At 44.7% G+C, this 24,249-nt stretch overlaps 1 protein-coding gene across 1 annotated transcript in view; it reads right to left on the bottom strand.

The window, feature by feature from the left end:
- Positions 1 to 24,249, bottom strand: part of DSTYK (dual serine/threonine and tyrosine protein kinase) — a 47,073-nt gene that overhangs the window by 17,039 nt on the left and 5,785 nt on the right. The window contains exons 2-3 of the mRNA XM_028120259.2: positions 12,536 to 12,924; positions 1,424 to 2,093 (exon numbers count right to left, since the gene is read on the bottom strand). Coding sequence (XP_027976060.1) covers positions 1,424 to 2,093; positions 12,536 to 12,924 — 1,059 coding nt within the window. The remainder of the gene's footprint in view (positions 1 to 1,423; positions 2,094 to 12,535; positions 12,925 to 24,249) is intronic.

Below are 24,249 nucleotides of genomic sequence, written 5' to 3'. Positions count from 1 at the left end.
AGGGCAGGAGTAAAGAAAAAGCAAAAGAAGAGATGGAGGACAGCAAGCAGCTGAGAGCAAGAGAAAGTGAAATTAGCAGAAGGTGCCTAGTGGGAAACAGGACCAGGAAAGTTGGTCAGGGCTAGGCTTTGGAAGATCCTTACCACTAGGCTAACAAGTCTAAACTTAGTCTGTAGGAACACAGAACCAATGCAGATGAACTGGAGAAGGGAGAGAAAGATGTCTGGGAGAACAATAGGTAGCTAGGAGCTATAGGGAGAGCAGTAGCTCAGGTGGACTGAGGAAGAGGGAACAGAAAAGCAAAGGTAGATATGAAATATGGAAGAAGACACATCAGAACTTGGCCGCTGACCGGATGTGGGGACAAGGGAGAGCAAAGAGCTGGAGACCATGCTAAGGTTCCGAAGCCGGTTACTAGGAAGATGGCGGCGGCAGTAACTGGGAAGAGATTCAGAGGCAGTAAAGCATGGAAATTCAGAGTATGGGCTCAGGTATCAGAGTGCTAGTTTCAAACTCTTGCCTTTACTCTTCAGTACCTGTGACCTTGAGCAAATTACTTAACCTGCCTAAGCCTCAGTTCTCTCATCAGGAAGATGGCAATATGCAGAATCTATGGAGGGACTGAGAAAAAACTGATGCGAGGTCCCACGTCAGAAATTCTGATTAATCGGTCTGGAGCGCTCTGGGGTGATTTCAAACATCTATTTTCAAAAAGCCCCCCAGGAGATTTGGATGTACAGCAATGATTGAGAACCTCAAGGTAACCTGCAAACCACATCACTGTTCTTAATGGATGGTAGGGCTAATGTTCCTACAGGGAGGTTTACAGAGTAGTCAGTATACAAAGTCAGCCACATCAAGACCTCAACCCCAAAAGACCTGACGGATCACTTTGGTCCAATGTTGTTAATAGCCACTCATGAAGAATGGACTTCCAGAAAAGTTGTAAACACAACTTTGGGAAATACTCCTGAGCTGGGTTTCAGGAGCAGCTTGGAAAGAAAATGAGACCAAAGCACACAAAAAAGAACCAATAAGGAAGCACGGGCCATGCTGAAGGTTAAAGCCAAGGTTAAAGCATGACTTAGTAATGCTCTTCAGGCAGCTCTTTTCCAGCTCCGTCAAGGTCAAGGGGATATAGATATAAACTGGAAATTTAAGAGCGCTATTAGGATGAACTTACCAGAAGCTGGACTACCAGTCCCAGGAAGGAATGACAGTGGAATCTTCCAGGAAGGCCTCTGAGAAGAGAGGCCACTCTGGCTAAGTGATTTAAGGTGGGCTCCTACTCATGACAGTTGGGTAGACAAGATGTTCCTGAGCTGCCTTTGGCCTTTGGAATTCATGGGACTCAGTTTCCAGCTAAGCAAGGGTTAAAGAATCCTGTGGTCCCAGCAGCCCACACCAAGCTCTCTAGACCTACCTTTAAATTCCATGTTGGCAGCATCATCCAGAAGTTCCTCCTTCATGGTGTTAAGCGTCTCAACAATCATGTCCTTCATTTCCTCCTGCTTTCGGTTAGCAATATTCATCAGTGATTCGTACAACTCATTTTCCTTTTTTCGAGTATATTCCAGACGTTTGGGAGTGATCTGTAGGTCCCGCTGCATGTCAAAGGCCTGGTTAATAAAGATGTCGAGGCAGAGACAATGCACCCGGTTCAGGGCCTTGGCTGCGTCCACCAGGCGAGTCTGTAGCACCTGCTGGGAAAATGTGCTCAAGTGCCTCAGTTTCTCACTTTGTTCCACCAACATGCTCTGAGCTTTAGTGTCTTGGCCAGGGGCCCCACAGTTGCAGTGACTGCTACTCAGGTAGCCCAGGCCCATCAGCTGGTGATGGAGGGCTGATCTTTCACTCTCTATTCTTCTGGTACATGAGGCAATGATCTCCGAGCCCAGCTGCGGCACTTTGAAAAAGAATACGGGAAAGGAGAAATACTTTCGGATTTCCTGAAGCTCTTGCTCGTCCCTCTCAGACAGTTCGTCTTTGTGGAGTGCATAGGTTATCACAGGCAAGAAATCGTTCACCAAGTCACCCAGAACATCCACTGCAGGCCGGAGGCCTTGGCACGGTGCTACCACAATGTCCACATCCTGGAAGGGGAAGGGGGGTCGTATCAGCACTTCAGGGTCAGAACCAATCCTTGCCTCCCCAAAGTCCCACAATGAGACCAAAATCCAGACCCGTGACGGGGCAGTGGGACTTCGGGACGCCCCAACGACTTGCCCACCTCCTTCCCTGAGTTCCCAACACTCCCTACCGCAGCCTAAGAGGCAGGCACTCATCTAGAGTGAGTGAGAAAACAGTCTGTAGAAAGGCTGGCAGATAAAAAGACTTTAGTTCCTGGCTTCCTTCGCTGTTTGGAAACCCACTGATGACCTCCGATGAAGGAGTAAGACAAATGATGGAAGGAGAAAGAATTAATGTGGACATGATCAGATCGGGATTGAGGCTGCCTGGAACATTCCTCCCACTCTCCTCTTTGCTCATCTTCCCAGCCCCACCTTTCTAAAGTGGCTAACTCCCAGGCTAACTCCCAAGCAGCTTTCCGATCTCCCTGCGTATTCCTATCATGCTCTTGAGTCCTTCCTAGTACACAATCCCAAGCACTCTCTACTTCTCCTTTCCTTAATGTTCAACACATTTATAATGTATTTATTTCGAACCCATTTTTCGGGGTACCTGGGTGGCTCAGGTGGTTGAGATTCTGCCTTTGGCTCAGGTCATGATCCCAGGATCCTAGGATCGAGTCTGCATCAGGCTCCTTGCTCAGCGGGGAGCCTGCCTCTCTCTCTGCTTCTTCCCCAGCTTGTGCTGCCCCCCCACCACAAATAAATAAAATCCTTAAAAAAAATAAAAAATAAATAAAATCCATGTTTCCCCAATAGCCTGTCAACCCTTTGAGGGCAGGGACCATGTCTACCTTGTTAACTATGGTAATTCCAGTGCCTAACATATAGCCCTCACTATTGTTGAATCAATCAAGGAGCAAATTAAAACCAGGTTTGCCAAACATCACTGTCCTGTTCTAAAAGTTTGCAGGTATCCCAAAGTCTTAGCCGCCAAAGTCCTGGTAATACCTTTATTCTCGTGATCACACGGTATGACAGAGACTAAGGTTTGCCTATCCAATGTTTACCCTCTGCATTATTGGGAAGGCAATGGCCTTTACAGACAAGGCTGCCCGGTAAGTGCATGGGACTTTCAGGAAGGTTCTTTAGAGGGGGTTCAATTCTACCAGGAAGTATGCTCTTTGGCCTCACCCTTTTTGCTTACAGCCCGAAAGCAAACCTGAGGGTAGAAGTCAGCATTGAGGATGATGAAGCAAAAAGAAATAGGGGGCCTGGGTCCCTGGTGACAGCAGAGTGGGCACACCAGTCTGGCTTCAGACTCCTTTCATGTGAGGGAAAAAAAATTAACTTGTTTAAGCAAGCGCATTTTTCTGATCGTCTGTTACATATGATTGAACCCAATCATAACTCATACACCCAAGGTCTTTTTTTTTTTTTTAAGATTTTATTTATTTGACAGAGAGAGACACACAGTGAGAGAGGGAACACAAACGGGGGAGTGGGAGAGGGAGAAGCAGGCTTCCCGCCGAGCAGGGACCCTGATGCGGGGCTCGATCCCAGGACCCTGGGATCACGACCTGAGCCGAAGGCAAGACGCTTAACGACTGAGCCACCCAGGCGCCCCCATACACCCAAGATCTTAAAGTGAGTTTCAAGAATGATCTTTGGTTTAGAAACAAACCTCTACAGGTCCTTTTCTAGCCAATAGTTTTTGCTTTGTGTTCTACTTCTTTCCTGAGGATCCTGAGGCACTTAGAGAGCATATGTTTCCATCCATGGCATAGGCTGCTCTTCTCTATCTTTGAAATTGTCTACTCTGCCTGGCATTCCAGACCTAAGGGTCGACCAGGAGGCTCATACCTGTATCACCATTGTAGGCACACCAAGGGGATGTCTTCAGGGACCCGCAAACTCAAAATCAATCCTCCACGGAATTCTAGCACATTTTACAGAGTTGTAAAAGAATTCAACACAAACCTGTTCAAGTTTGTGTCCTTAACATTTATCAGATGTTGCAAATGTACTTTATTTGAAATGTAAAAAATATGCAATTTGTTTTCTTTCGGGCTTATATTGTTTTCATTCCTTACCCTATTGAGTAGCAGGTATTTTTGATGAAAAAAAAATTTTAAATAAAAACCTGGGACCTTTTCCTTTTTGATCTCCTTGCCTAGATAAGAAAGGGCTGGGAAATGCCAGCCTATTATTTCTTGTACTGTGTGTGTGTGTGTGTGTGTGTGTGTGTGTGTGTGTGTGTGTAAGAGAGAGAGAGATCTCCCATCCCCAGAAAAGCTTTACAAAGATCTCATCTTCCCTAATAAAGAATTAGCAAGTTTAATTCTCAGGTAGATCACAAAACTATTATTTGGCCACTCTGAACTCTCTAAAGCTAAAAGTGCTTTTAGCATCTCACCATTTCTAATTTGAGCAAACACTGAAAATCCGGCTACTTTCCATCCAAGTCTAGGCCAAAAAGAGATCTGCTATTTCATCTATGCCTTGAATTGCATGAAATGTTTTCTGGTCGGTAGACTAGTCGACACTCACCCCACTGTTCAAGACAAACCCCCTTCACTACACTGAGTCACAATGCTGGAGTATGAATCACTTCATGAGGCATATTCAAAAAGTGGGTAAGAACTTTTATGGCTTAGAGTAGAACACACAAATGCCTAAATACCAACATTATAATACATATAATAATTTAATAAAGACTAGGAGAGAATCCCAAGAAATGAAAAGTTATAGTAAGATAGAGAATTACAGGTGAACATGTTTTTAAAAATATGTATTTTAAAGTTGCAAACCTCTCTTAAATATATACATTTTGAAAGATATAAACCAACCAAACTTATTACAGGAATATCATGAGAAAAAAGCCTAAATATGCAAAACCAAAGTAAGAGTTCTTTGAAAATCGTCAGGAATAATTTTGTTTGTTTGTTTATTCTAAATTCTAAAATAAATTCACAGGGTTTCCTCAAAGAACCATTTTGTGTGTGCAAGAAAACCAAAAGCTGTGGGGTCCACTTGCAGAACCAATATCCTTCCTAGGAGACTGCTGACTTCATTTGCTCACAGGTGCAAATTCATTTTTTAAAGGCTTCAGGGCTTTCTAATGGTAGATACCACCTGATATACTGGCAAATAGGAAGAAGTTGTCCACTCCTAAATATATCCTGTACTAAACAAAAATGGATAGACAACAAGTACGATGCTCTCTCTCTCCTCCATTCCCCAGGTAGTCTCACCACGCCGATGACCGTGCGTGCGGGAGAGAGGCAGAAAGAGCTGCCTGCCTGACATCCTGGCAGCAGTACAAACCAGGCTGGAATGTGCTGTGTGATTCTGTGACACTTACGGTGAAGGGATGACTCATCTCTGACAGTTATAAACAAAAAGGGAAGCCAGCACTGTCTCCTGGAGAGAGGGAGTGAAAAAAGTCATCAGTAATATATAGAGGAGGAGCCAGACCTATTCTAGCTCCCTGAGAGGGAAGTCTGACCTCAGATGGTTTCGTGGAAGGCTATTTGCCTTCCTAGGACCTAGAATGGCACTTGGCACTTTGTGAGCATCCAACAAATACATGTGGAATGAATGGATGAATAAATGAGGCCTTCACTACCTGCTCAAAACCATTTTCAATAATCATATGTAAAACTTCCTATCTTTCAACCCATATCCCATACATTTAGCTCTGATTTCTGTTTGCCCCTACTCCAAGAATAAAGCAGTGAGTAAGCATTTTGCTCCTAACTCAATCAGGGAAAAAGAATCTCAGGGAATAATGAGAGTACCCCCAAAATTCCCACTGGGAGTCACAGTGAATTCCTAAAGAGATTTCTCTTGTAGAATGAGTTCTGCACAAATCTACAGAATCGATAGAAGTTGGTGTGCTAACCATCAGTTTTCTCTGCAAGATCAAGAGAATGAACAGGAGAGTGTTACTCTGCAAACACCAGCTTAGGTTTTGTCTTTGGTGTAAGATGATACTGTGTTAAATGCCAAGAAATGGCTCAATCACTGAAGAAGCCTGACCACTTCCTAAGAACACTGGCTCTTACAGCTCCTGGCACATCCCTGAAACTCAGTTCTGGCCAAGAATGAGTATACTAACTGATGGTTCAAGCAGAAGACAGCCATGCTCTCAGGAAGGTCACAAAGGTCTTCACTTTCTCTACAGTTCTGAAGCCTCAGGTTCACATCACACCGAAAAGAAGTACACGCCTATGTAACATAGCTCTGCCCAAGCTCAGCAACAAATCCTGTCTCGACCTCAATCCCTGTCCCCCTATCTACCTACCTACCTTTACTGTCCATTCTCCTCCCACGTCATTCTCATGGGGCAGTCCAGAGGTTTTTCCTGTTTGTTTTTACACAGGTTGATTCTTCTTCATTTCTACGTGATTCCCAGAAGGATCATTCTTAAACGTTAATTACATATTAAGGAAAATACCTCTCCGTTCTTGCTACATTGTAGAAAATATCTGGCTGAATACATACTGAATAGCCTCTATGCAATCTACCTTGCAGCTATTCAAACATCCAGTACCCAGAGATACAGACAAAAGCAGGAATCTGAAGCTTTATTCTCTTGTCACTTACTAGATTCATCAAAGCAGAGAGATGAAGTAGTAGAATGGAGAAGAGAGAAGGCAGAAGGGAAAACTTTACCTTTTAACTTTATAACTTTAACTTTTGTCTTATGTAGCTTTTAATAACATCTTTCTCTTCTTCCATTACAAAAGAACCTCTAAAATGAATGATGAAGAACTCTGTGTCTAACTGGAGCAGAATAATGACGATAAGTAAGTTGGAACCAGAAGGACTTACATGTTTGACAAAAGGAAGGCGTTCCACCATGGTTGTCAGGGAAGGGACTGGTGACTGAGAGAGGGGGAAATTCTCTCCTCAAGGATGCTGATTAATACATTCAAAGGGAGGAGGGAACTGGCTTACTCCGTGCCAGACACTGTGCTGAGTCCTCACACACACCCTCTCACTGAGGCCTCCCACCAGTCCTAGAAGATATGGATCGCTACCCGCATCTTGCACAAGATGGAACCAGCCCAGTCCCCTGGTCAGTGAACTGACAAAGCCAGGATGTAAATCCAGGTCCGCCTGACCACAAAGAGCACACTTTAACAGTTACTGAATGTCCACGGTTTGTCAGCAACTGTCTGGGCTGATGTTGAGCAAGTTCTGAAAGATGAATAAAGGACGGACAAGATACCTTTAGGGACCCTGACAATTCTAGTGTCCCAGGTTAAAAAGTGTATCCTACGAAGGAAAGGCTCTGCCATGAAACAAACTTGCAGGGACTGGTTGAGATACCATGAAAGAAGTCAAAAAAGAGAACATTTTTAATAGCCCAAACAACAGAGTTTCTGCCTGGTGACAGTACTTTCCACCCCTGAGTCTCTGAATTCCCAATCCCCACCATCCTCGCCTCCAGGTGAAACCCACACAGATCTTTGACATAGTGAAAACAGGGAAGCCTCTGGGTGTAAGAAAGGGGGCAGGGGGCTGGGTGGCTCAGTCAGTTGAGTGTCTGCCTTCAGCTCAGTCATGATTCCAGGGTCCTGGGATCGAGCCCCACATCGGGCTCCCTGCTCGGTGGAGAGCTTGCTTCTCCCTCTTCTCCTGCTTGTGCTCTCTCTCCCTCTCTCTCTGACAAATAAATAAAATCTTAAAAAAAAAAAAAAAAGAGGTAGATGGGATTCTAGAAAAGAGACAAAAGAGGAAGATTAAGACTATAATCTCTGCCAGATTTTCTCCCCAAGAGCTAACTTTGGAAGGCCACAAATGAATCCCTGGTGGTGAACTGAGAAAACAGCCTCAGATTCAAGCTATTCTTTTTACTTTTATCTTAGTGAGCATGGGGATTAAAAAAAAAAACTTGCCTCTAAACCACCCACCATCCTCAATAGGTAAATTACACTGCACTAGGTATTTGCAGGTTTCTTGGCCAAGAGCAACACATGCAGATATGCAGGATGCTTACATTCCACTACACCTGTTAGTGTGTTAGGGGAGAGGCAAGAGAGATGTTAAATATGAAGGGTACAGGCTCGCTGCCTAGAAAGAATTTATATTTTCGCATTTGCCTGGACTTCTGATACCCTTCTCTAAGATAACACTTTAGTTCCCCTTTTTCTTTGCCCCATAAAATCATGGTTTCTTTACTGTAATTTTATTTCCAGAGTGCCATTCTCCATCTTATACATGTTATCCCAACTTTGGGTCTTTTTCCTTAGAATGGCCATTTTTGACCCAATTCCATATACTATCTCCCCCTAACGGTTATCTTTTTGCCCTGAGGACCTTTACCCAGCCTTCTTTCCGTTTTGTTACAAATCAACTGTTATCTTTCAATCTAGAGACATTCAAGATAAGATATGGTATCTAAGTAAACCTGAACAACACACAAAAGATTTAGTTTTATAAGGCATCATCATAAATGCCAAAAACTAGACAAAAATTGAGAGAAGCTAGTTTTCTAGCAACAAACAGTATTTAGTAAATTTGGGGGCTAAAATTTTGCATAAACTTTTGTTATTTTTAAGTAAAATCCTTTAATGATTTTGGGTTGTGAAAGTGTTAACTGCTGAGAAATTAAAAACACCTGGGTCTGTATGATATTAAAAATAGATTTCCATTGCTAGCGATTGACTGAGACTGACTACTCCAACTGGTTAGAGTTAAAAATAAAGTTTATTTGCAAGTCATCAGACCTTTCCTGGAAACATTATAGTCTACCTCAGTTCCCCGGGAAAGATACCCCATCAGACACCATCCTGAGCCAATGACTGTGTCCGCGTGTGGCAGTCTGGCCGTCAGGCAACACGTACGTTTGTCCAAAGGGTGGAGATAAACAGGCCGGCAGAAGAACCGAAAGCTCTGTCAGCACCACCAAGAGTGAAACACCGGCCAGGCTGCAGGAGTCCCACCTCAGACTGCGAGAGTTTAATCCTCTTGGCTCCTTGCTACTCCTTTTCTCATAGGTGTTCACAGGAAAAATACACACACGCACACACACACACACACATCGGACTGAGGCAACTCCAAAGCAGACAGCCGTGTTCCCCCGGACTGATGAGAGGAGGTGGTGGTATGCATGCCACACAGCAGGGGAGGGTAGAGAAGGGGAGGCGTGTGAGGGGAGACAGACCTGGTGAAATGTGTTGCCAATGGGAAAATTACTATGTTTTAACAATAACAGAGGTTACGGAAACTAACAGCTTGATGTTGTTCCTCTGAGAATCTCAGGGGACCCAGAGCTAAAAAGGTGGGAATACCAAGCACTGTGGGTCCATGTGGGTCAGCCTATTCTGGAACACACTGAAAGTGGCTAATTTATGAGGACTTTAAAGCACCATATTAGAAGAATGACCATTGTATAAGAGGGTAGGGGAAACTCTGCTTTGCTAATCTGACAGTTGAAAATGAATAACTCATTTCCCCTAATTCAGTCTTGGTTTCCTTGAGCCAAGTTTTCCTTTCTTTACCAGCCCCTTTGCAAACCAAATGGAAGGGCTGTTTGGAGCTAACTCACTGGTCCTAAATATAACTGGAGCTAAACAAAAAGATCTTTTTCACCGGCACACAAATCTTCAAGGTAACTGGGAAGCGCCCCCAGCAGTGAGCTCCTGAAACCGAGGCCACAAATGCAATGAAGCCAGGAGCCTGACTGTGGTGGCCCAGCAGGGCCTGAGCTCCACAAGGGCTCCTAAGGACACCTGAGGCATGGCATCAAGGGGTTCCAAACTTAGAACCGTTGGGGTCCGTTGTTATTTCTACATCAAAACCACTGGAGAATAAAGCAGATCCGGAAAAACAAGGGCTAAGGAAGCCTCACAAACCACATGAAACAGAATGCAAGAGGCTAGAGAATTCCTCAAGACAAGAGAGTATTCCTCAAGAAAGAAAATACATATTTCACCTGTGCAGAGAGAAAGCTGATTTGGTACCTCCACTTCCCAACCAAGTAGCCCCCCCTCACCTGTTACCTCAGTGGAGTGCTTAGCCCATGTCGGGAGCAACCAGGTGAGCTCTCCCCAGTGAGGGTGCACTCCGCTGTGCGCACGGGGGACGGCTCTCACTTTCCTGCCTGGCACTTGCTCAAACTGCCTCAATTCATGCAACAAAAGTAAATGAGCATTAAAAATTAAAGCCAAAAAAATGAAGGGACCCAGAGAAATCAATCCAGTCATGTGCCTCTCCTGCACATGGCTCTGTTCACAGTCCAAGATTGTTTTTAAAAGGCAAGAACAGGAAGAATTGCCACCTGACCAATAGCAGTCAGACGAGCTATTTAACAGTGTTTTTTAAGCTGCAGGTTAGAGTGTAGCAGCTCACAGCATCAATTTAGTGGGTTGCTACCATCAGTTTTAAAAAATGAAATCAAATAGAAAAGAGAAGACAATAGTGTGTTTTACAAAAAGTAAAAGTATTGTTTCATGAAATGTTATTTCTATGTGTGTAGGGACACTTCGGTGGCTCAGTCGGTTGGGCATCTGTCTTCGGCTCAGGTCATGATCCCAGGGTCCTGGGACTGAGTCCTGCGTCAGGCTGTCTGCTCAGTGGGGAGTCTGCTTCTCCCTCTACCCCTTCCCTCTGCTTGTGTTTTCTCTCTCTCTCTCCCAAATAAATAAATCTTTTAAAAAAAGTATACGTGTATATATGTACTAGGTCCTGATACAAAATGTTATTTCTTACAGTGAAATTCTTTATATATGTGTGTATATATATGTATATGTATATATTTTTTTTAAAGAAGAGGCAGGACGTTCTCTCTTTTTTTAAGATTTTATTTATTTATTTGACAGAGAGAGACAGCAAGAGAGGGAACACAAGCAGGGGGAGTGGGAGAGGGAGAAGCAGGCTTCCCGCGGAGCAGGGAGCCCAATGCAGGGCTTGATCCCAGGGCCCTGGGACCATGACCTGAGCCGAAGGCAGACACTTAATGACTGAGCCACCCAGGCGCCCCCATATATATAAATATTTTTAAGTAATCTCTACACCCAATGTGGGGCTCAAAGTCACAACCCCAAGATCAAGAGTAGCATGCTCTACCAACTGAGCCAGCCAGATGACCCAGTGAATGAAATTCTAGAAAAGTTTGAAAGCCACTGAACCCCTGGAACCTGAAGGAACCAGATCGGGCCAGTATATCACAGAGAGATTGTGTGTGGCTCAAACACTTATGAACTGTGAAGAAGTTCACGGTCAACCAAGCAGCCTCAGTTAATAAACAAGGATTACTGTCAGAGCTGCGGTCAGAGTTATGCAAGAACCCTCTCAGCATCCTGGACCTAAGGAGTGTGAGCTCTTGGTCTGAAAACAGAGGAAAGCCACTGATGAACCTCTGCTCAGAGAAAGTGCTGGCTTATGTACATAGCCCCTCTGGCATTTATCAAGATAAAAGAAATGTAGTCTCTGGAAGGAAATAAGATGACAGTTTCTACTTCTAGAGTGTCAAAGGCCATGGCCACAACCAGACTCATTCATTGACTGGGAGATCAGGCCTTTCAGAACAGGGGTAGGTGCAGAGATTATAAGAAAGAAGAAACAAAACTTCCTAGTCCTGCTAAACTAGCCCTTCCTTCCTGGCACGGCTAATCAAGGTGATGGGACTCTCTGTTCCGAGCAGGTCTGCATTTTCATCTTACCCACTCCTGACCCCTGACACAGTCACATTCTTTGTGGATCCCACTCGGTCTAATCACATAGCCCAGTCCCAGCTTATAGAGCAGGACAGGAAGCCTAGCACCAGAGTTGAGTCCTTCCTAAGTGGAGAAATGAGTACCAGAGAGTCGATATGACCTCTTGGAAGTCACCGCAAGAGCTGTGCTCTCTCTCGGGAGTTTACTTTAAGAGAGAAGCCAAGAAGATATCCTTCATGATGACGGGATCTCCGTATCTCCTTACACTGAGCCAGACCTGTCCTCAGGTTCTCCAGTTCCTTAGAAAGTAGGAGACATGCTCTGTCCCGCTTAGTAAATAATGGCTAGGTCTAAGGAAAAACTCATAAAATTCTTTACTCGGTCTCAACTTGAGTAAGGACATTAATAATCCATCATCTTAGCAGTCCTTTTAGAAAGGGATGGCTGGAGACAATTCTAGCCATGCCTTCCTGCTGAGAAATGGAAAAGGATTTCTGGCCCTGATCATAATTACTCTGTAAAAGTCTGTCGAGATGCAAGCAGCACATCCCTTCTATTGTAGAAAGGGAGATGGGGGGCAAGGAGATAAGCAAATTGCTCAGGCTCCTGCCACGTGGTAGCAGACTTCCGGACAGGCACTGCTAAGGCCTTGTCTGTTTTTCAACTTCCTAGGTTATGTGCTCTATCAGCTGATGCTCAGAGCCAAGACTGTATGTTGCCAAATCGCTCTGTGAGAAAGCTCAAATACAGGAAAAGCTGGTATACATGTATGCAATTGTATAAATATGAGACTGGTACCTGTAAGAGAGCGTGGTGCATCGTCACCTCCAGTTCGGCTAAAACAGGGGCGGCGTCCTCACCATCGTCTTGGACCTCCAGGTCCTCCTCAGGGATGGTCTCCCAGTTGCCCTGGTGAGCAACCAGTGTGTGCACTAGTTCGTACTGGCCAGGGAGCGCCAGGCTGACCCGAGTCTGAGTCCCATAGGTGAAGCGGAGGCGCCGAAGCTTACAGTTCTCCTCACTGCCCAGCCTGGCGGTGGGAAGCACCTGCACCCCCAACAGCAGGTTCAGCAGCTGGCACTTGACATTACAATCCTGGCCGAGGATCAAGATGCAGGGAAGGCAGTCCACAACCTGCTGGAGGTACTTCTCTTCCTTAGGTGGGAAGGCGATGCAGCTCAGCTGGCCTGGTTGGGGAAGGGGAGGGTGGAGGAGAAAGGAGTACAGAGAGACAGTGAGGAGGGGTAGACAGAGACTTTCCCAGAGACCCAGTCAGGACGGCAGGGCCCTAGGGAAGCAATTTCCAGGAAGCTCTTGGTTGGACGAGACACCAGGAAAACATCTCAGCCAGAAAAGGCTCTTCAAAGATCGAACAGGAGTCCCCTTCCTGGCTTGTCCCCAGAGCAGGTGTCTCTACCTAGAAAGGTGGCAGGGACCTGATCCTTCCCCACTCCTTTTGCATGCAGTGCAGGGCCAGCCCAAGGAGTACAACAGGACTCCACCACAATCTCGAGATCCTTAAATTGGCAGAGCCAGAGAAGACTATACAAACTAGGACATGAATCCAAGGAGAAACTGTACCTGAAGATGTCAAAATGAAAACCTTCGTGACAGAACACCTAATACTTGCACACAGAAGGCCCTTTTAAATGGCTCTACCATCTGCAGTTTTAGCTTGTTACTTTCCTCATTTGTGACATCTTTTATAACTAAATGTGTGAACTAATCTTCTCTGTGTATGTGAGAGAGAGCTAATCTTTACATATGCATACATCAAAATAAAATGTTATTCAAGTTTGCCTTAGTTCTAGAATCTTTTCCAGTTCGTCCCTCTGATAGCTGGTGACAGCATCCCAGCTGCCCTGTCCGTTCTCATATAACTTCGGGTGATCGGTGAGGATCAGTAACTCCTGATCAAGACACATTCCTTCAGTTTACAGAGGACAAGGCATTGAGTAAGACAAAGGGAAGAACTGCCTGTTAGGAGAAAATCTGGGTAAATCTAGGAGGAATGTGATCTATCTCAGAAACATCCACTCAGGACAACCACGCTCATGTAAATGGCAAGCTTCCACAAACACACCAAGTATCGTTCAAGAGAGAACAAAAAGCTTCTTAAAGGGGCAGAAACCTCTGCCTGGGAAAAGGAACCAGAAATTCATTGACCTGAACCTCTCAGATTCTGAATGCAATCATTCCCGACCTGTTCGGTCCCAGTGCCTGCTCCTGTCTATGATTCAGGCAACCCCTGAGCTTGTTCAGAAAGGCACAGACCCGGGGTTCTTAGGCCGGAAGAAGGCTGATCTCTGGGCCAAATACACCTTTTTGAAATTTTGTGTGGCACCAGCTGAAAAGTATTCACTTTAGATTTAGTCACTTCACCGTGCGTGACCTGTTAAGCCATTCGTAAGCTGTTTATTTCGTCCGTGTAAGGGAGGTCTGATTTAAGAGGCTCTTCTGCTTCAGCCTCTATCTATCCTGTTACAAATCCTCAAACCCCCTTCCCTTCCACAAACGGCACCACCAAAAGGTTTCAAGAAGGTTTTGCTTTCGCCCAAACCCCTCTGTGCGTTTCATTAAGCCCTTCCTTCCGTGTCTGTCTGTAAGCCCAACACCTGGCCTGTGTGTGTACATCGGGACACCAAGATAAGGAAATCAACTCTCCTGGGAAAGAGATGGGTTCCTTCGAAAAAGCAAGGAGTGGTAACAGAGTGCCTAACTGTGTGCAAGGCATTTACCACGCCCGAGCGTAACACACCAGACCACTGGTCTAACCTTTGACCCACAATCTAAAAGCAAGGGGACAGGGGTGTCTGGCTGGCTTAGTCGGTACAGCAGGCAACTCTTGATCTTGAGGTTGTGAGTTCAAACCCCACATTGAGTGTAGAGATTACTTCAAAATAAAATCTTTCAAATAAATAAATAAAAGGAAGGGGACGTAGCCAATTGCTTGTATGTGCACTGAGCAAGTAGCAACGGGCTTGTCCTGAGTCCCTTTTTATCTTGTTCCCAACTCAACAACACTTATCACAGTCTATTCTGGTTATCTGTTTATAATGATTGAAAGCAAGAAGGACCATCAGATTTCTCTCTGTATCCTCAACACCTAACCCAGTGACTGACAATTAGCAAGGACTCAAGTTATGTGCTTGTTTGCTCTGTGTAAGAATCCATTTACTATGGAGAATTATCTACCAAAAGCTGTAAGTAGCTCCACTAAGTACTCAAGAAAGTCCAGGGGCAACCGTCGTTCCTAAAAACCTTCATTTCAACGCAGAGGGTGGATGTGGACAACAGAAGAGGACCTCCCCCTTCACCGCGCAGAAATGAACTACAATGGTGTCAGCCTGAGCTGTGAGAAAGACAGATTCACCAGCTGGAATCACTCTCAGCCATACTTTCCATCCCTTCCTCTTTTCCCAGTGCTGCTCAGATGCTCAGAGAGGCTCCAGGTGTAAGCTCACGCTGACGGCCTCCATAACTCCTACCACAAAAGTTGACACATGATAAAAAGAAACCTAAATGAGCGTGGAAAGTGGATAACAGAGAACTAAAACCAACTCATCATTTTTCAGGACCAGAGGGCGAGATCACAAAAACCTCTGAGACAAAGTGTCAACTATAGGAAAGCCAGTAAAACATGCTGCCTCTGCCAAAACCACAGCAGACACACCCCATTAATCATCTGACCCAAATGATCACTCTCCCCTCCATCTCTGTAGTGACAAAAACAGCCACTACAAATAAACTAGCTAGGCTCATACCACCATAGAGACCAGTGCAATGGGAGAGGGGGCTGGTGTTTTGTTTCCATGCACTGTCCTGCTGGGGTTCTCCAGGCAACTAGTGGACTGCATAAAATGTTCAATATGAGTATCGCCATCTGTTGTTCAATACGTCACGATTCAAGTGCTTCACTTCTGCCACTAATCTTGAGCTTTTCCACTGATCTCCGACATAGGTCTACCAGATTTGAACAAGGGCACGGTCGGGACAGAAAGTCAACACTAGATCGGTTCCCTCCCTGCCTCTCCAAGGGCAAAGGGTCCAGGGAAGGAAGAGTGCAGCAAGAGGAAAAGCAGAGGGAGGAGGGCAGAGATTGTGAATCCCAGGCTCCACTGCTCATCAGCTCTGTGACTTGGCAATTCACTTGAGTTTCCTCAGCCTTGGATTTCTCATCTGTGAACTCAGGGAAGTGCATGACATCATCGTTAACATCTTTCCAGTTCTAAAATTCCAGGACGCCATCAGGTTTTAACTGGTGCAAGACCAACAGTTGAGGGGGATGAGTGGCTGGGCTGGTTGTTTTTATCTTAAATTATCTGTGAATTTAATCATGCAAGCTCTCCCTGGACTACTATAACAGCAGATCAAAAAGTTCACTGAACTAGCCAGGGGCTCCGAGGACCTAGAGAGAGTGCAGTCTCAGCAGCTCTCTAAAAAAAGAGATTCCAAACTGTGGCCTGACAGTAGGAGGGAGGAAGAAGACCTGCTCCAGAGCGTGAGCAGCTGCCTTGCTGACAGTTTAAGGACTTCCGAGTTAATCAGGTTTTCTTTTGTAATTAATATAACAGCATCTGCATCTGGGGCTGCCAGAAGGGACCAGCAGGGCTTCTCAGCTGGAGCACAATAACCCTGCCAACATTAGCTACAGGGAAATGCGACTCAAATGGTCTCAAGTGCAAGCCAAGGCTCTTATTTATTTATTTATTTTTCTGGATGCTTCTTAAATACAGATCATCTTGATTAGGGTTACTTCTAAACAAAGGTTTCCAACTAGAAGGGGGAGGAGAAAAGCATCTACAGTAGCAACCCATTTTGTTTATTTGTTTTCCATCACAAAGAGGAGCAAAATATACCACTCCAAGATATGCCTCTTTGGCATGCTATTTTAAGCTAGTTATTTTTAAATAAACAGCAGACACAGGTGAAGCTCTAAAAACTCAGCACAAGTTACCCTTTTATAAGAAACACTGACACTTACAGTAGTACAAGGGAAATCTCCATTTGCAAGGGCGTCTCCCTCTCTGTACCAGGAAGGGAAAGATGAGTCTAAATCTCTAGAAACCCTTATCTTAATGCATAACGTTTACCCTTGTTCACAGCGCTCCTCCTGGTAACCTCCCATAACTGACTCCCTACCCCCAACATCTTTGTCTCTAGCTGGAGATGATGTTTAAGGTGGTGGCATGCACCTTTTTGGAGAGTTCTTCCTGGAGAAAAAACACGCATATAGGAGGTATACACATTATTAAACTTGTTTGTTTTTCTCCTGTTAATGTGTCTTTTTATCACAGAGGTGTCTTGGCCAAGAACCTAGAAGGGCAAAGGAAGAAGTATTTTCCTCCCCACAGTTACATTTACTAAGCCCTTTCTAAGTACATCTCTTTATTTGCCTCATCTCATTTAATGCTCACAATTCTACCAGACAAGGACTATTATTATCCCCATTTACAGACGAGGAACCAGCAGCTTGAAAAACAAAACAAAGCAGAGCCCATGTTTCTCCATTTATCGAAGCAAATAAGAGATGGAACACGGGACAGTGCAGGAGCTAGACCTAGGTCTCAGGGGGCCAGCTCAATACCTGGTGGTAAACAGGGTCCGTGAAGAGCCGCAGAATATGTCATCCAAAAGGATATTTTGAGCTCAAGGGACTTGACACACAGCACTATAAGAAGGGCATTCTGACCTCCTCCCCTTTTTCTTCCTGAAAGCAGGAGATAAAACCCCCATCTGGATGATGAACTCCCTATACCAGAAGTAAAGGAACATTCTTATCACCAGAGACCTGGAGTCAAGGCCAAGGAAAATCAGTACAAATAAGCCTTGTTACACTAACCCTTATCTTCCTAGTCACTTTGCCACTAGGAACTGCCTAGCCCCTCTATCTTGTCACATTTTCATAACTTACTTCTCTTTGTCCAATTCAGTATATAAATGTTCAGCTCTGCTTCTTTGTGTCTTCATCTCTCATGGCAACTCCACGTACATGTAAAACGTAATAAAATGTGTATGCTTTTCTCTTGTGTACCCGCTTACATCAGTTTCTTAGGCCCAGCTGGAGACTCCAGAAGGACAGAGGAGAAATTTTTCCTCCCCTGCACCCACTACCACATTTTTCCCAGTTTGGAGCCAAACACAATTTGGTGATTGCAGGACGCCAATTTATTATTTTTTTTAAGATTTATTTATTTGAGAGAGAGAGAGAGCTCTAGCAGAGGGAGGGGGGAAAGAATCCTCAGGTGGGCTCTGTACCCCAGGAACCCAATTTAAAGCAGACTGACGGAGTCTCTATGAAAACTGTCAAAAACTCTCCCAAATCATGAGGAATAAATAAAGCCTGGGGAAAAAAAACACATTAGTACCACTAGCTGGTGCACATTTTTTAAAGAAAGTTGTTATTCTGCCCAAGATCTCTAGAGTCCCTTTCTAAAAGAAAAGGTTGGGGGGGGGGGGGTGCCTGGGTGGCTCAATCAGTTGAGCATCCAACTCTTGATTTTGGCTCAGGTCATGATCTCAGGATTGTGGGATCGAGTCCCATGTCGGGCTCCACGCTCAGCACAGGGTCTGCTTGAGATTCTCCCTCTTCCCCTGCCCCTCCCCCCACCCCCACATGCACACTCTAAAACAATAAATAAATCTTAAAAAAAAAAAAATAAATAAATTTTCAGAGAAATTTTTCATGCTCCTCTTATCAGCTTGTATTATCCTTTGCATTTGAGGTTAAGACTATTATAAAAAGGAAGAATTGGAGGGAAGAAATGCTAACGACCTCTTATGTCTCTGGTGACCCATTAGGATACTTTATTTAAATTGTTTCTGGAGTAATGGCAATGGATCTATGTCAATGCACACTCCTTGCCTGTTTTCCATTCCCATCACTAATACACACTGGAGAGGTGAGTGAAGGCCAGAGCACGGCCAACGTAGGGAAGGCATGGTATGGAGCAGGTGAACGGAGGTGAACAGGACTCTACCGTGGCCTTCTCATACTATTAAAACTCACACAGTTGGTGGGGCTTCATAGTCAATTTAGATCCCGATAGTCACTACTGCAAGCCTTGTTCCTGGCACCCGAGGACTTCCCTCTACTGGGTCCAGTTTGTTTACCTCGCTTTTAACAGTGAACTTGTAGTCCTCTCTGAAAGTGAGTGACATGCACAGGATTTTATGGGAGGATTTAATAATTCGCTCAGGTAATCAGTGACATAAATATGCATTTCCACAAATAAGCAGTGAGACATTTTTATTTCTTACGAACTACATGTGCCAAGAGTAGAGAAAAAGACAAACTCCTAAGTTGAGAAATGAATGTCATATGGTTTTTCTACTACCACTGAGGTACAAAAATCCCAGGAGCTGAGAGAAAGAATTCTTCCACGAAACATTTATTTATCATTCCCAAACAAGCTCTGTCAGCTCAATTTAAAGGCTTCTGAATTACAGGGGAGACATTAGGAGCCCAGGAGAATTTAAGGAAAACATATGCCCAGGTAGTCTGGTTTTCAGAATCCTTAGGACCAAGTCGGACAAGTACATTGTGGTGGAACGGGAATGGTTTTGGAGATTAGAGATTGAAATGTTCTCAAGTAGCCAAAGCTCTTCTCGAAAGCTGAAAAGTCGAGCTGGCAGAAATGTCAGTAACTTATCCTACCTGGAGGTCATGTTAAGGTCTCTTATGATTTTTTTAAGAAGAAGATTGTACTGGCACCTGGAAGAGGGAGAGGGCCAGCCCTGGAAGCTTCCACACCGTGGGAGCCCTGAAATGCAGAGCCCAAACTCAGCAGCCTGCTGACAAGCTCCCTTCCAGGCAAAACTGCTGCTGAAGCCGGTGGCGCTGCAGAGGGAACAGAAAGGCAGTGGGCAGCTGTAGCTTATGGGATGCAGAGATGGAAGGAGCTCCACCAACAAAGCCAATCCCAAGCTCCAGAGATGGCTTAGCTTCTGTCCCTTGGGAGCCTCTTACACTGAATAACCATTAAGAATGACTCCATCATGGGAATGGGTTAAAAGGACAGAGGAACCTGGGGTGGAGGGGGAGGGGATCACTGACCAAATCAGGGACAATCAGGCATAAAAATGTTCTTAAATAATAGTAAGGGATTATAATCCATTGAAAAAACTGAATAAACTGCTAAGCAAAGAAAGGAAAAGGAAAACTCTTCCTTACCATGGAATACCAACTAAGAAATACAGAAGGATGATAGATATGAAAATCCCACTGAGCCAGGTGGGAGTTGTGAATGGGTGCTAAGGTCTAGCGGAGGGAGGTGTTTTCAGGAATGGGATTCTCAGCAAAATCTTAGAACACCTCCCACTAAAGACTAATCAACTGCAAAGGGAAAAGATGGTGACTTAAAGTGAAGAGACCTAGACGACAGCAACACAACCAGTGATAAAGCTTAACATCTCCAGGGATGGGGGTTATTGGCATCAAGTACCCCGATGTGATGCACATTCCATCATTTCCATGCCTCGTCTTGCTAAAAGCTCAGGACCGAGTCTAGTCGTGAGGAAACAACAGGCAGATCCAGGTTGAGGGTCATCCTATGGAATATAAAGCCTACTCTTTAAACCTGTCCAAGATCTAAATGCCAAGGAGAGGCCGAGGGCCTGTTACACATTCGGGGAGTCCGAAGACACATGACAGCTAACGCAACATGTGTTGCTGGGCAGGATCCTGGATCAGAAAGAAAAAGAGCCATTCTTGGGACAGTTGGCAAAATGTGAGTGGGGCCCGTGCACTGGATGGTGGCATCGCATCACTGCTCATGCCCTGACTTGGGGAGTTGCGCGCTGGTATGTAGAAGCAAGTCCTTGCTGGGGACAATGGCACACTGGAGTGCTTAGAGGAGAGAAGACCACCTATCAACAGTCTGTTTTCAAAAGGTTCAGAGAAACAGATATAATAGAGGAAGAGAGAGAGAGATTTAGAGCACACCCACGAACATCAGCAAGTGCAAAAGCAATAAAATGTTAACAACTGGGGAATCTGCCTGAGGTGGGTAGAGAAGTTCTTTACACTGTTCTGGCAACATTTATGTAAATTTGAAATTATTTCAAAGGAATTTTTTTTTTTTTTTAATGAGCCAGAAGGATACCCAGCAAAGTGTACCCAGTTCTGGATCTCACAGGGAAGGAGATGGAGAGAGAATTTTACTTGACAAAAAACCCAACAGGTAAAAAACACATCAAATACAGCCCTAACAGAACTGAAATAGGAACTGTTTCCTCACTGCCCCTCCTTTTGCCTGGCACATCACCTCCTCTCTCCTCTACCTTCCTGTGATAGTGTATGTACTGTGGGCGGTTCTGTCTGGGGAGTTCAAGGCACTCATCTAAGTAGGCAGTTCAGGAGCAGACTTAGAACCCAAATCCTCAAGGCTAAGCAGCACACACAAACATGCTCCAGGACAGGAGCTGCTAAAAATTACCTGTAAGCATCCAGTGCATTGAATGAGAAACCACCAGAAGCTGCATGACTTTGCATCGCTTGCAGAAGTCCCTTCTGATTACTCAGCAGTAGGGAACACCTCTCCACCTCTTCATACCATGTAACTACTTGTATCCCATAGTTACAAAGCACGTTTCCAAGTTGGGGCAGCAGAACTCCTCCATTTCTCTCCATGGAATAAGAGGTTGCGGAGGAGGCCAATCACTCACTCAGGAAAAATTGAAACAGGCTCCCCCAGTGGGGTCTTGTACGCCAGAAGAGGAAGAGTATGAACGACTTTTCTCCTACTGGCTATTTTCCCCCTACATTGCCCCCTTGCACCTACATATCTCCATAATATTAAAAGTTAAAGCTAGGGGCACCTGGGTGACTCAGTGGGTGTCTGGCTCTTGGTTTCGGCTCAGGTCATGATCTCAGCGGTGTGGGATCAAGCCCCCCCCAACAGGGCTTCACGCTCAGCGGGGAGATTCTCTCTCTCTCCCTCTGCCCCTCCCCCCGGTGCGCTCTCTCTCTCTCTCTCTCTCTCTCTCTCTCTCTCTCAAATAAATAAATAAATAAATCTTTAAAAAAATTGGGGGGGTGTCTGGGTGGCTCAATCAAACCTTTGACTCGGTTTCTGCTCAGGTCATGATCTCAGAGGGGAATTGAGCCCCGTTCAGGCTCTGCACTCAACGGGGAGTCTGCTTAGGATTCTCTTTCTCTCTCAAATAAATAAATAACTCTTTAAAAAGTTAAGGCTATAGTATGTTGTACACAATATTCTTAAAAAATACACTCCATATGGGCTCAGACACTAGCCCTCTAATTAAATAAAGAGTGAGCTTTTATTCAAATTAGTCTTGAATCTAACTGCATTTATGACAGGGCCTTAGTCTTTGCTCTGGAAAGTTTGGCTTGATTAAAAAAAAAAAATCCTGGGAAATGTAATTTTCTCCCCATTACATCAACTGGAAAGGGTAAAAACCACTAAGCTATAAAATATGTCCAGCATAAATAAGGCACTAAAGTTCTTAATCTGATGAAGCTAAAGTTGGACTTTTTTTTTAACATCTGATTAAAGACAAGGGATAAAAGCATTTTTTTTTTAATGTGAGTTGTGTGTGTGTGTGTGTGTGTGTGTGTGTGTGTGTGTGTGTGTTTTTAATCAAAGGCCTTTATGAGTATATAACCTATCATCATTCTTCGGGATAGTTTTGAGGCATTATTCATTAGACAAGTGAAAAGCAAAACAATCCTCAAGTCCTACTTCCCATCTTCCTGCCCAGAGAACACCACCCCAGGGAACGGAAGCACATTACAAAGCCCAACTCCAAAGAGAGCTGTGGTCAAAAGGCTCCCACAGCCGCATGGCCCAAGGCTGGGGGAACAGTCCAAACCATTCACACTGCCTGCTAAAGAAGACAGAAAGCGCTGCATGTGATGGGCACTTCAACCAGGGGCCACAGGCGACACAAGGAGTCCCCATGCTCTGGCCAACTTTGCTTCAGAGAGTTTTGGTTTGGGCTTTGGACGAGTATCCTATCTAAGGGGACTTTCTCAGAGATAGCTCTGAGCAAGGGGCACCTATCTCCACCACAGCTACATCTGTTCTTCATTAAGGTGTCAGATTCCAGGATCCTCATTTGGCAAAGAATTGAATCCATCTTCAAAGCATGGGGTGGCCTAGACTTAGACTGGAAATCCTACGGGGGACTCCAGACCAACCTTTGAGAGTCAAGAAAGACTGCATCTTCCACGTGGACTCACTCTATACCCTGGCTATGAATACCACCACCAGACTCCCTGCGCTGTGTAAGAAGCAGAGCCCTTCATCCCCAGAGGTGAACTATTTTCCTACACCAAACTCACCTTAGGTCTTAACACTGTTAGGGAGATAACCACATGCACCCACCCACACACCTCATATTCTTCCTGCTGGCTTCCCTCTGAGTAAGCTCTGAGGGAAGCTAGGAAGATGAAAGCCACTCTAACAACAATCTTTGTGAATGCATTCTGCTTTTGAGCCATACAAACAAGACAATCACAATTACTCCATCAAAGACAGACTGGGGCTAATTTTTATGAACTCTGTCAGAAAGTTAGTAAAGCATCTCAACTCCTCTTTCTGTCAATGTCATTTAATCTTACAACTTCCCATATGCCTTATCCCATGCCCTCAAAGACAGGTAAGAGTTAAGTAGATAACCAATTTGTAGACAATCCTCTAGAGGGAACATGATGAAACACTAATCCTTCTTTCCATAACATCAACTTGTAATAATATCAGCTAGTGGGATGGTGGTTCACCATTGCGTATCCTGTGCCCACTACTGAATCAGGCATTAATAAAGATTTGTTGAGTGAATGAATATTAAGGATTTATTTCCCTTACCATGGTGATGCTCCGCCATACTAGGATTGCATGCAACTCATTCTTTGGGGCATGAAAATCATTTGGGTATCAGCACAGAATGCAACCCAGCCTAGTCAGTCATCTCTCAAATGCATCACTGTTCTTTTTTAGGGGTCCAGCTAGTAAAATGTGGGCAAATTTACAAAAATCCCTATCTTTTATGGGGAGGAAACGTCCTTCTGAAGTGGAAAAAAAAGTCATTCCAATATCTACCAGCCATGGAAATAATTTAACAGGTATTTATATATTTTTTAAAGATTTTATTTATTTGACAGAGAGAGACACAGCGAGAGAGGGAACACAAGCAGGGGGAGTGGGAGAGGGAAAAGCAGGCTCCCCGCTGAGCTGGGAGCCCAATGTGAGGCTCGATCCCAGGACTCTGGGACCATGACCTGAGCCGAAGGCAGATGCTTAATGACTGAGCCACCCAGGTGCCCCTAACAGGTATTTTATTTGCCTACTATGTATAAAGCACTATGGCAGGCATTGCAGGGGATACAAAGATGAATAAAACACAGCCTTTAGCCTTAAGGGTTCACTATCTAGTAAGCGGGATAAAACAAATACATCCATAGCAATCATACAAACAAAACAACATATATACAAAAGCATGTTCTGTAGGTCCAGAACCTACAGGAATTGAGCAAAAGGTACAAGGTGAAA

This window comes from Eumetopias jubatus, unplaced genomic scaffold (genome assembly GCF_037043125.1).
Source record: "Eumetopias jubatus isolate StellerSeaLion01/CBP00866 unplaced genomic scaffold, mEumJub1_p1.0 scaffold_12, whole genome shotgun sequence".
Lineage (NCBI taxonomy): Eukaryota > Metazoa > Chordata > Mammalia > Carnivora > Otariidae > Eumetopias > Eumetopias jubatus.
The sequence above is the reverse complement of the archived record's forward strand: the minus strand, read 5'-3'. Positions and strand labels throughout refer to the sequence as shown.